This window comes from Panthera leo, chromosome A3, assembly GCF_018350215.1.
Source record: "Panthera leo isolate Ple1 chromosome A3, P.leo_Ple1_pat1.1, whole genome shotgun sequence".
In the NCBI taxonomy this organism is placed as follows: Eukaryota; Metazoa; Chordata; class Mammalia; order Carnivora; family Felidae; genus Panthera; species Panthera leo.
The window spans coordinates 85666562-85680109 of record NC_056681.1 but is presented as its reverse complement, the minus strand read 5'-3'; the positions used below and the strand labels follow the sequence as shown (position 1 = coordinate 85680109).

Below are 13548 nucleotides of genomic sequence, written 5' to 3'. Positions count from 1 at the left end.
GAAGAAAGAGAAAGAAGAAAGAAAATGGAAAGAAGAAGCTATGTAAACATAATTTATAAAACTTGTATGCATGAAGGAAGGACTCCTCATTTAAAGGCTGGAGAGAGAAGGAGTAAGAAATAAGAAATGACTAGTCAACAACAGCCTAGCTCAGTTGTTGTGGGACAGGGACAGTCACTGGGCAGGAAAGTGGATCAGCAGATGTTTCAAAGACCATTTGTTTAAAGAAAATACAGAACTTAACTGGACCAAGACAAACAAAACCCTAGCACTGCTGGCTGTGGCTTTCAGCACTGACATGTTAAAAGGAGTTGATGTCATATCTATACTGTAGTAATGCCCATGTGGTAATGATTACAACTGATATTTATAAAGCACATACCAATGCCTGCTATTCTGTTAAGGATTTTACAAAGATCATGTCCTCATGATCCTCACAATAACCGTATTGCTTAGCACTACGATTGTGCCCATTTTACAGATGAAGAAACTGAGGATCAAAGTCACATAGGTAGCAATTAGTGATGGTGGGATTCACATTTAGGCAGTCTGACTCCAAACCTAGAGTTCTAACTACCGTAATATATATATATATATATATATATATATATATATATATATACACACACACACACACACACACACACACACACACACACAGCTGGCTCCTTTTATTATAGCTAGTTCTGACTTTGTCAGAAAATTCTTTTTAGAATCTTTATAGAGTTGTTTTAAAAATATGAAAATGCGAGGGTGGGTGAGGGGTATTGAGGAGGGCACCTCTTGGGATGAGCACTGGGTGTTGTATGGAAACCAATTTGACAATAAATGTCATATTAAAAAAAATAAAAAATAAAAATATGAAAATGACTCTACAGAGACTTAAAATCTTCATACTGTAACACTTCCTCTTTCACTTTGAAATTCCCAAACCAACAAGGAAGCACACAAATGGTTTGGAAGCCGTAGGCCAGGGCTCGAGCAGTAGAGTATCACCAGCCCCATCTGGAACTAAGATCTGTGTGTGTACATTTTGGGAGTGAGTGGGTAGCATAAGGAGGAAGCAAGGAAGTGAAGCAGCTGTCACCTGAGTCAGTCACAGTCCTGGTGACTGACACCTCACAGCTTATGGAGAAAATGTGGTGGCACCAAAGTCGAAAACACTTTTTTTTTAGAAAGATGGAGGTGTGGGTGAGAGTATGTTATCAGTGTGAGAAGTATAACATCCAGAACGCCCCCTGAAAAGGACCTATCATATAGACGTCAGCAAATAAAGGTTTTATGAATAAATGAATGAATAAATGAATGAATGAGAGAAATGATTGATCCCAATGCACTGAAAATGCCATCATTTTATACAATACCAGGGAAAGAATATAAATGGTCATAGAATTGCATTTTCATTTATGGAATAAAAAACTAATTCTCAGCACTGCCAATCTTTGAACACTCTTTAAAAAATTGTAATGGGGCGCCTGGGTGGCGCAGTCGGTTAAGCGTCCGACTTCAGCCAGGTCACGATCTCGCGGTCCGTGAGTTCGAGCCCCGCGTCAGGCTCTGGGCTGATGGCTCGGAGCCTGGAGCCTGTTTCCGATTCTGTGTCTCCCTCTCTCTCTGCCCCTCCCCCGTTCATGCTCTGTCTCTCTCTGTCCCAAAAATAAATAAAAAAATGTTGGAAAAAAAAAATTTTAGAAAAAAATAAAAAATTGTAATGCCCATGTACCCCAATGTTTATAGCAGCACTCTCAACATAGCCAAATTATGGAAAGAGCCTAAATGTCTATCAACTGATAAATGGATAAAGAAATTGTGGTTTATATACACAATGGAGTACTACGTGGCAATGAGAAAGAATGAAATATGGCCCTTTGTAACAACGTGGATGGAACTGGAGAGTGTTATGCTAGGTGAAATAAGCCATACAGAGAGAGACAGATACCATATGTTTTCACTCTTATGTGGATCCTGAGAAACTTAACAGAAACCCATGGGGGAGGGGAAGGAAAAAAAAAAAGAGGTTAGAGTTGGGAGAGAGCCAAAGCATAAGAGACTGTTAAAAACTGAGAACAAACTGAGGGTTGATGGGGGGTGGGAGGGAGGGCAGGGTGGGTGATGGGTATTGAGGAGGGCACCTTTTGGGATGAGCACTGGGTGTTGTATGGAAACCAATTTGACAGTAAATTTCATAAAAAAAAAAAATTGTAATGCCCAGTTACTACTAAGTATGAAACATAGACAGCCTATCTGAGGAGTTGTGTACTAATATATTGCTTATACTAACCCTTCTTCAAAGACTTAATTGGCTCTTCATTTTCAAGTAGAAAACTCATTTGCAATGAACACATAGATTTATAACAAAGACAAAGGAAAATATAAGTGTGTTAACTGAATAAGTAAAAGTTGTGATTGAGCTTCAATTTAGCTCTGAGCTTCGTGGCAGCCAAGACAAAAAGAGAAACACAATAACTTGCACAAATGTGCAGAAAGGAGAAAGCACATCAGTCCCTCAAAGGAGACAAAGTATTACCAAGCACTGAATTTTCAAAGAATTTTTTCACAGAGTTTCATTAGGAGTCAATGGCATTGTCCATTCCTTGTTCTCATTTTTACAACACAATCAGACACAAATTTCATGAAATCATTCCTTGCAGTAAAGATAAAAACTGAGAGTGTAATATTAAAGCATAACTCAGGGAGTCCATTCTGTGAAGGTGCCAAGGTAATGTAGTCCAAGGACAGCCTCTAATTTTCTGAAGTTGGAAAGAGATTATCTATAAAGAAAGGAAACTTGTGTTTGCTGAACATCTAACATGTTATGTACACAAAATACTTTTTTCCTCTCAATACATGTATTATTATCCTATTTAATAAGTAAGCTACTTGCCCTGGGATTCACTGCAAATTAGCAGAAGGGTTTTAAGCCCAAGCACCCTTTTTAAAAAATGTTTATTTACTTGTTTTTGAGAGAGAGAGAGCACAGCAGTAGAGGGGCAGAGAGAGAGAGAGGGAGACTCAGATCCTGGACCCTGCTTCAGAGCCCAATGTGGGGCTCAAACCCACGAACTGTGAGATCATGACCTGAGCTGAAGTCAGACGCTCAACTGACTGAGCCACCCAGGCACCCCTCAGGCATTTTTTTCTCTACCACACACCCTCCTACCCGCCTACACTCCTATTGAGAAAAGTCAATGAACAATTTATCCTTTAGACAATCTTCTGTCAATGCCACTTTTTACAGGCAATTCAAATTTATTTTCTCTAGGGAGGGCCTAGAACATTGGTGTTGCATTTTTCAGATTAGGACAAATTTCTTTGTTCAAAAACCAAGCCATATGTTGGTGGAGTTGACTCATATATGCAAGTTGAGGAAAATTCATTGAACTCATCTAGAAGGAAGTCCACAGTGTCTAAACTATAAGCCTCTCTGTTTAAACAGCTTGAGAAGGGATTATTTTACTCTCCTTCCAGAGATTTGCAGACTTAGAGACTCCTAGAGGGCAAAATGTCTATGCTGTGACCAAAGCATGGGTAGGAACTGGGTGATAGAAAGGGAGTCCTGAGTAGAGAGGGCTTCACGCAGATGCGACAGAGCAGGGAACTGAGAAAGCTAAGACAGGGCTGAGGTCTAGAGTAGGAGTGTGAGCATGCCTGGGGAAGCACAGATAGCCGGGAACAAGTGCAGAGGTGAGCGGGTCCAGATCCTAAAAAACTTGAGTTTAATTCCTTCACCAGGAGGACCCATACAAAATTACAAAGATTTTTTTCTTCTCCAAAGAAACAGAAACTATGTATAGGAAAACCAGCCAGAAAAGAGGGCAAGTGTGGGACTCACTGAAGAAAGCACAGGTCTGTACCTTAAAGAAAAGAATGGCAGTGATGGGGAGAGGTGGCTGGACCAAAATTCCTACTCACAGCCACACTCCTCTGGCCCCTCAGCTGTTCTCATCACAGGACTTGTCTTGGTGTCTTGTAATTGTCTCCTTGTCTGTGTCCCATTAGCCTGTAAGCCATGCAGGAGCAGAGAGCAGGACTGTCTTTCTATTTGGCTACCACACCTATGGGTATTATATATATTGGTAAAGTGATTTTTGTTTTTTTAGAAAACTTTCAAGGGAAAAAAATGTGCAAGGAGAAAAAATGGTGACAAGTAAAGCATAAAACAAGAAATGTAAATTATTTTTCTCTTTTTGTAACTTCCATATCTCAGTTCCTGCCTGGGAACTCTGCAAAATTTACATACCATCCCCTGGATGGAATCCCTCGATTCAGGATTGTCTCCAAGGACCATGGGTGTCCCCTGATGTTGCCCCTGCTTCTTCACCATTGCCTGTTGGCCTTAATCACTGTGGCCATGGCCAGAGCTGCATTTCAGCTGTTCACACGCTCCCTTCTCTTGCATCCAGTTAGCCAACCATGGTGCTGCTTCATGAGAGATTATACTTCTTTCCTTTCAAATGATCTTGAGTGTGAAGGGTCCATTACCATCAACTTATCCTTCTTGATCATTCCTCCGATCTTTCCAAAACCCCCATTATGCACATTCCTTATTCACAGGACCACACTCCAGCTCTGAAGAGACAGGAGGAGTCACCACATGGTTGCCCCACTAGACACTCTGTGTAGATGCTTTATAAACTGTGAGCCCAACACAGCAGTAGTACCTTGATTGGAAGATACTTTGGGCTGTGTATACCATGTAAGCACCATGGAGTATCTCGTTTTGGATCCATTTTCAAAGAACACGCACCAAGTCACTGAGCTCACCCCTGCCAAACCAAGTATATTTCGGTTCCCAAGCAAAAACAAAGTACAGAATCTAAATCAACCTTGCCTGGCATCTGCAGGGAGGACTTTGTCAATGAGTGTGCGGAAAACAAGATTTTGGCTTCCTGTCACCACTCAAGTCAGTCCTCACTCTGCTGCTATTTAGAATGACATCAGTCTCTCTTCCCCAAATGGCCAGGAGGCTCTCACTGGGCAACAGGAGGCATGCACTTTGCAGAAAGAATTTAATTTATGCCTAAAGGTAAGTAGATGACAACATAGGACAAATATTTTTACTTGAACAAAGAATAAACGAAGTATGAGGCCTGAGAAGAACACCACCTCATGTCAGTATTCACTGTCTGATGAAGGCATGGCGTTCCCCTTGACCCTGCCTGCACATGTGGGGATCTTTATCCATCAGGGACCAGGATCGTTATCCATCAGGGACCAGGAGCTACCCAGGGAGTACAGAGGCTTCAGCCACAGCAAAATAGACTACATTTGGTCCCAAACCCAGGCTGATACAGATTAGGACATGGTAAGTTTAGCAATGAATTTTAAAGAGAGTGTTCACCAAAGCTGAATGCCAACTAGTACAGACAGGCTCACCATGGGCTTCCAACCTGGGAACCAGCATTTCTGTGTTCATAGAAAGCCAGAAATATGCTCAAGCGGGCTTCCCCGGTCACTTTGGGACCATGTAGCTCTTCCAGGAAAACCCTCTATCCTGAGTCTAGAAGTGCAGGAAGTCTACGGACGGCCAAACAGCACATGTCACCTGTAAGACCTTATGCCAACATGCTTGACCAAGCACTATGGAATTTGTTTCATCTTTAAGTATTTTTAATAGCATAGTTAATACTTACTCATTATAGGAAGCTTGGAAAATATTTATAAGATAATAAATCAATTCCTATCAAAATACCAACAGTATCTTTCACAGACCTAGAACAAAGAATCCCAAAATTTGTTCAGAACCACAAAAGACCCTGAATAGCCAAAGCAATCCTGAAAAAAAAAAAGCGAAGTTGGAGGTGTCACAATTCCAGACTTCAAGTAATACTACAAAGTTATACTTCAAGTTATACTACAAGTTATACTTCAAGTATATTTCAAGTTATACTACAAAGCTATAGTGATCAAAACAGTATGATACTGGCACAACAATGGACACATAGGTCTTATTTAGAATAATATAATAGAATTATATTATTATAATTCTATAATTATTATAGAATAATATAATATAGAATTATTATTATAGAATAACAGAATAAAAAACTCAAAAGTAAGCCCATAATTATATGGTCAATTAATCTTCAACAAAGCAGAAAAGAATATCCAATGGGAAAAAGACGGACTCTTCAACAAATAGTGTTGGGAAAACTGGACAGCAGCATGCAAAAGAAAGCAACTGGACCACTTTCTCATATCATACACAAAAATAAATTCAAAATGGATTAAATACCTAAATATGAGACCTTAAACCATAAAAATCCTGGAAGAGAACATAGGCAGTAACCTCTTTGACATCATCTGTAGAAACCTCTTTCTAGATATGTCTCCTGAGGCAAGGGAAACAAAAGTAGAAATAAACTATTGAGACTACATCAAAATAAAAATCTGCACAGTGAAGGAAACAATCAACAAAACCAAAGGCAACCTACAGAATGGGAGATATATACAAATGACATATCTCATAAAGGATTAGTATCCAAAATATATAAATAACAGATACAACTCAAAACACAAAAAACAAATAATCCAATTTTAAAATGGGCATAAGACATGAACAGACAATTTTCCAAAAAAGACATACAGATGGCAAACAGACACATGAAAAGATGCTCAACATCAATCATCATCAGGGAAATACACATCAAAACTACAATGAGGTATCATCTCACATCTGTCAGAATGGCTAAAATCAATAACACAGGAAACAACAGGTGTTGGTGAGGATGTGAAGAAAAAGTAAACCTGGCTCTCTGTTGGTGGAAATGCTAACTGGTACAGCCACTGTGGAAGTATGGAGTTTCCTCAAAAAGTTAAAAATAAAACTCCCTTATGATCCAGCAATTGCACTACTGAGTATTTACCCAAAGAATACAAGAACACTAATTCACAGGGATACATGCACTCCGATGTTTATAGCAGCATTATTTACAATAGCCAAGATATGGAAGCAACCCAAATGTCCATCAACTGATGAATGGATAAAGAAGAAAAGAAGTGGCATGCATATATATATATATATATATATATATATATATATATATATATATATAATTCAGCTATAAAACAGAGTGAAATCTTGCCATTTGCAACAAGATAGATGGAGCTAGAGAGTATAATGCTGAGCAAAATAAGTCAGTCAGAGAAAGACAAATACCATATGATTTCACTCATATGTGGAATGTAAGAAACCAAACAAACAAGCAACGGGAAAAAATAAGACAGAGAGATACAAATTAAGAAACAGACTTTTAACTATAAAGAACAAACTGATGGTTACCATAGAAGACAGGGGTGGGGGGTATGGGTGAAAGAAGTGATGGGGATTAAGGAGTGCACAAAAAAAGTAATAATAATATATATGTGTGGTCAGTATATCTTACCCATACATCCTTCACCCATAGTTAACTACTACTAATAAATTGTGTACATCCTTCTGGATATTTGAGGGCTTATATACATGTTCATTTCTTTGTTCATTTTCTATACAATAATAAAATTAACTCTTATGTATCTACACCGTTGTTAGGTACCTTTGAAGCTCCCCAAATGGATTTCCCTTATTTTCCCTCTGGAAGTAACCATCACTCTGACTTTATTAGTCAACTCCTTCGCTTTTCCTTACAGTGTTGCCAGACACAGATATTATTCTTTAACCTTAATATAAATAACTCCCATTCTGCTCTTCTGTGACTTTTCTTTTCCACCAAATATTAAGTTTTTGCTATTCAATCTCATTTAACTATATAATAAAAATACTACAGTTTATTTTTCCATATATTATTGATGGGCATTTGGGTTGCCTCCTGTCCCCTATTATTACAGGCAATATACTAGGGAATGTACGTACATCTATTCTTATTTATAGGCACAATAGTTTCTCTGATTTCCATGCACAATAGCTTTTCCAGGGGATCATCTCGGTGGTGGTGAAATGGCTGCTTCCAAGGGTTTACACATCATCAATTTCACTAAGACACGCCGAATTGTTTTTCAAAAAGGCTTGTACCTTCAGTGTAGGAGAGTTACTATTGTTCCATGTGTTCAAGAAGACTTGATATTGTCAGACTTTCCTTTTAGCCAATGTGGTGGGTGAGAACTAGTTTGTTGAGCTTCTAACTTACATTTCCTGATTATTGTGATTAAGCATATTTCCATATGTTCACTGGTGGCATTATCGCTATTCTGTAAAATTCCTATTCCTGTTGTTTATTTTCTTTTATCATTTTTATTAGTTCATAGGACCGTTTTATATATTAATTCTATCTCTGTGTATCTGTGGCTGTATCAGTGCCTCTGTCTAAAACTATACTTTCAACTCTGACTTCTTTTAACAAGAAAAATAACCTCCACTGCATAAAGCCTTAGGTCTTATGAATTGGTCTAGTTACAGAGGTCTTTTTTTTTACACTTATTTATTTTGGGGAGACAAAGCACAAGTGTGGGAGGGGCAGAAAGAGAAAGAGACACAGAATCTGAAGCAGACTCCAGGCTCTGAGCTGTCACCACAGAATCCGAACTCATAAACCATGAGATCATAACCTGAGCCGAAGTCAGAGGCTTAACCAACTGAGCTACCCAGGCACCCCCACTTATGGAGGTCTTAAGGACTAAATGTTTTCATTCCCTTTACTCTGATTTTCTAAAGGGCCAAACGAGACAAACCATATCAGACAAATAATGATTTACCAAATAGAAAAAAAATCAAGTGGGGAAAAGGAACCCCACTATTGTCATTATTCATTTTACTACTTGGGAGACTAGAATAATGACATTTTGTTTCTGAATAGTTTTTTTCCAACATTAAATTCAGGGGGAGAAAAACTTTAAAACAACCGCCAGTCCACAATTCCTATCATTATGTGTCTCAGCTCCAAAAGCTCTCTAGGTTCTGTTTCCTGTTTGGACTTGGAGGACCTGAAAACAAGATAAGATGTATCTGAGCCAGATGCAGTATGGGCTGTCCTGAAATTCACAGGTGATCTTCCAACTAAACGCTCCCAACTCACAGGGCAGAAGGGGGTTTTCCCTGGATGGTCAATACCCTTTTACATGCTGGGCACGCTGGATGTGCCAGACCCTCAGACAGTGTGCGAGAGAAGATGCTAAGCCCTGCAACCCACCCTCTGAAGCTTACGATTCAATGAGAAAGACAAATATGTGGAAAGTAGAATATTTGAGTAACAGTGCATGAATGCAGTGGAAGGTTCTCATGAGTTTCATTGTTGAACTAAATGGAAGATGATAAAGGATCAAAGAAATGTATGCTCTGGGCTCCACCTCAAGTCAGATATGTTTGCTTTTCATTCCCCTTTCCTCCAGGGGTGGTCCACCAAGATCACCAGGTGAGATGCGGCTTGGCCCGGGTCACATTCTCCCAGCCCTGTCAGGCCCCTGGTGGTGATCCTTGGACCAGCTCTGCCAGCCAGTGCCCCTCTCCACCTCAGCTCTCTGAGTTGAAAATGCAGTGGAGAGCCCCTCCCCCACTCTCAGAGACTTTCACTTTCGCTCTGGCCCTGGCTCAGCACTCACAAGAATTACAGGAAACTGGAAACACAGCTGGCCAAAAAGAAATAGCTGGGACCCCCTCCTGGGCCACATTCGTGTGTCAGAGCCTTGCTATTTCCCTAAGCAAGTGCTGGTCCTCATATCCTCCTTATGCTAATGCTTATCCCCCTGAAGTTATATCTTAGGAAAATTCTCTTTAAAATTGACCTAGGCAGTGAATCATGAGGTAATACTTGGGTTCCACCCTTTGATGATCATCCGCTCCAGTGGTTCTCAACTAGGGCAGATATCTCTCCCCAGACATCTGGCAATGTCTGGGGACATTTTTGGTTGTCATAACTGGTGGTAGTAGAAGAATACTGCCATCTTCTAATGGGTAGAGGCCAAGGCTGCTGGCTAACATCCTACAATGCACAGGAGAGCCCCCATCAGTAAGAATGATCCAGTCCAAAATATCAATCTTATCCAAGTTGAGAAACCCTGATCTCCTCCTCACTACCCAGATCGGTCACTGACTTCACTGACACTGCTGCATGTTCCACACGTCTTCTTAATAGCTATGGGATTCTTTGATATACTGTTAAGCTAATACTTACAGTTGCTCCTGGACACAGGATGCTGGTGAGCGGACCAATGGTCCTGTGGCTGAGTCAGTGACTCTCTCTCCTGGGAGAACTCAGCTTATGATCTGAATCCTTATCAATGTGACACTCATGAAAGCTATTCTCACTGCGGTCCAATCTCTTAGGGTGACAAACTTGTAAATGGCATGGATAATGAGAAGGGCTTCTTAATATTTATGTAATTATATGATTATTTTTTTCATTAAATAATTATTATTTTTTCATTAAATAACACTAAATAATATCATCTGCTTACAGTCAGTCATTCACTCAGTCAACAAGTGCTTCTTGTGTGCCCACTAGGACCAGACACTGTGCTCTATGTTGGATGAATCGTAGCTCTTCCAGTCTACTAACTTAGACCACAGCCCCTGGAGCAGGACTTCTTCATCGGGTGTGATGGAGTGGTGGGTTCTTGTTAAGTTGCAAGTGTATGAGCCTCCCTCCAGATATTCTGATTTCATGAGTTAGGATAATGCCCAGGACCCTGCATTTTTAGCAAGCACTTGAGGTGACCATGATTGAATAAACGTAGGTAGAAACCATGAAATCTACCCAATCTAATCCCAGGTCTGAGAATATGCAGATGTATACTCTAATGTGGTAATTTCCTATGTCCCTGAAGAAAAAATTATTTGACCATTTAATCAATTAGTCATTTAGTTATTAACTAATCTCGTGTTTCCTACTTTTAAACAGAGGGAGAATAAGACCTGTTCAAACACAGAAGGTGAGATGGTAGAATGACCCCTTGTTAATAGAAGCAGGACACTTACAAGGGAACAAAATCATAGAAGTTTTACTTCTAAAAACTAATTTTTATGCCATACGATAACATGAACATTTGCCCACAGTTATCAACAGTAATTAGGATAAAAATTTCTTGCTTATTTATGTATTCTCAGAATCAACCTCAGCATGCAATAGCTCCTGGCTTCATTAGGGACCACTAATTCCTTCCTAGACACCAACATTAATGGCTTCTCTGATTACCCTCAATTTTCTTTCAAATCTCTTCTCAGACCTATATCTTTAACCCTTCATTATGTAACTTTGAATTGGACCGCTTATTTTAGTAACATATCAACCACCACTAGAAGACCAAATCTAAACCTTGCTCCAAGCAAAACTTTTCCAACCCACAAGAAACACCTCCCCACATATTTAATGTCAAGGAAGTTAGCTCACTGTGCAGGTGTCAGTATGAAAGACAGGGAAATCACTTTCAGCCCACTGCTCTGCCCTAAATTACTGTGATCGATTAAGAATAATTAATAATAAAAGAAACCCATATAAAGAAACTCATGGTGACAATTATATAGCAGTGTAAAATCAATGTGTCACCCTCACCATTAATAAGAAGACGTATAGATTAAAGGCCAGAATATCTCAGAAAACATGCCAGCATCCTTTAAGATAATTAATCTATAATACATCTCCCTTTTTTCTCAACTTCACTAAGAATTCTGTTCCATTCTGTCCCTTTAACCAAAAGTGTCTTTATTCCACCTTCGGATGTCTCTGTGTTCCAGCCCGGTCTCCACTGTTTGCTTTTTGCTCATTTTGCCTCACAAAGCAGAACACCCTGAGTTTGTTCACAGCTCAAGCAGTGAAGTTTTATGTGCGATCTGTAGCCTTAGCCCATCTCAAGTACACCATCTGTAGCCTCAGCCCTCGGGGAGGGTGGGGGGGGGGGGCTCCATTCCAACACCACCTCCAAACAGAAAAGAACCCCCTCCTGGTGCTTGGGAACTTTGAGCCAACACATCCGTTTGAATGCAAATTTTCCCCAAACTCAGATTTGCTGAGAGATCCATTTCTAAGTAGATTAAGCTCCCTGCCCACCAACATGCAAATGGCGAGTGCTCACATATAAGAACCACGAGGGCAACAAAAAGATAGTGACCATACCTATTTTCCCGGCCTCCACTTTCAGGTTGAAATCCCAGTTTCTTGGCAACTTCAGGGACATTTTGTGCCCGGTTCTGGTGAGTAGCTGCTTGAAGGGACAAGTCTGTCTCGATTCCCGCCCTTCTTGCCTTTTCGATCTTTCCTTCTAGCTTTTGTGGGCGTGTTCCCCGTTATGATGTCTTCACAAGCAAGCTTGGGTTTGAAGTTGATTTGCCAACGTGTGTCCTCCTTTCTTTCAGAGGAAAGGTCCATCCATCTGTCACTTGGGAAGGGCCCCCAAATCCCCCCAAGGCTCCCCAAGGCCCCAATAGTCCCACAGGGGCTGGTACTTCCTGAAGTGTGCACTTGGCTTTATCTGCTTTTCAGCTTTACCAGAAATATCCCAGCTGATACTTCACTCTGCCTCATGGGAAGCAGAGCTCCTGTTCAAAAGAATCTCAGGCCTCACTGAGGCGAAGTAGTGGTAAACAACTGCTGCCTCTCGGCTTTTTTTTTTTTTTTTAACTGTCTGCTTCCTTGCATTTGAGGAAGTGGGTGGCCGTTCAGTGTAGATGGTGCATTATGAGCACACTTTCTTGAGAAAATGGTTTTTGGAAATGCTTATATGAGCAGAATGAGTGTTCTTGTGATATAAATAAGGCTATTTGGTGAAAAGAAAAATGCAAAATTCCAAGACTCCCACCATATACCTCTAAGCCCTCCTCCTAACTGAGCAGATCAGGTGTCTAAAAATGGTCCATGAGACAGCTTGCATTCGCCCCTCCCCCCCCCCCCCCCCCCCACCGTGCCCCAAGTCTCCTTCTTTTAAATTCTCCCTGCTCTAAGGACTAAATAGTAAGTTCTCCACCTGCTCGGGGTAAAGACTCATGCAGAAAATGTTCTGATGTACTTAGCTAATAAGTTAGCTTTAGCTGGTAGACCCACTCACATGTTATAATGGTTCTTTGCCATTGTGTATAGAGTATGGGTTTAAGAATCAGACTAACATGGGTTCAAAATGCAGATTTTCCACTTCCTAGCTCTGTAGCTTTTAACAAACAACTGACTCTCTGGGCCTCGTCCTCAAGCAGTGAAATGAGGTTGATAACAACCATGACTGCAGAGAGTTGTGAAGGCATCTAACACAGAGCTTGACACACAGTGGTTGTACCACAAATGTTAATTCAACCTTTATTTCATTTACTTCAGTTCTGTGAAAGGCTTTCTTATGTTTAACTGGGTCAGTTTAATCTAGTGATTAAGTATTTGAGTCCAGAGCCAAACTGCCTGTGCTCAAATCCTGTGTGACTTTCCTGATGTGTGACTTTGGACAAGTTTCTTGATCACTCTGTGTTTCAATTTCCTCATCTGTAAATGAGGCAAATAATAGGCCTTACATCACATGTCAGTTGTAGGGCTTTGTCAGATAGTAGGTAAAAGTGCTCACAAGGGTCACTGCTAGCCAGCACACAAGCTATACATCCTTGGTCCATTCATTCCTCAACCCTCCTGGATAACTCTGTCA

At 40.4% G+C, this 13548-nt stretch overlaps 1 protein-coding gene across 3 annotated transcripts in view; it reads right to left on the bottom strand.

The window, feature by feature from the left end:
- Window positions 1–12501, bottom strand: part of ARHGAP25 (Rho GTPase activating protein 25) — a 90169-nt gene extending 77668 nt beyond the window's left edge. For 2 of the 3 annotated variants that reach the window (XM_042932527.1, XM_042932526.1), the window contains exon 1: window positions 12045–12500. Coding sequence is in view for 2 of the 3 variants with exons in the window: in XM_042932526.1 (XP_042788460.1) it covers window positions 12045–12105 (61 nt within the window). In the remaining variant the exon portion in view is untranslated. Of the gene's footprint in view, window positions 1–12044 lie in introns of all 3 variants that reach the window. The other variant, XM_042932528.1, reaches the window with a different exon arrangement.
- Window positions 12502–13548: the final 1047 nt, after the last annotated feature.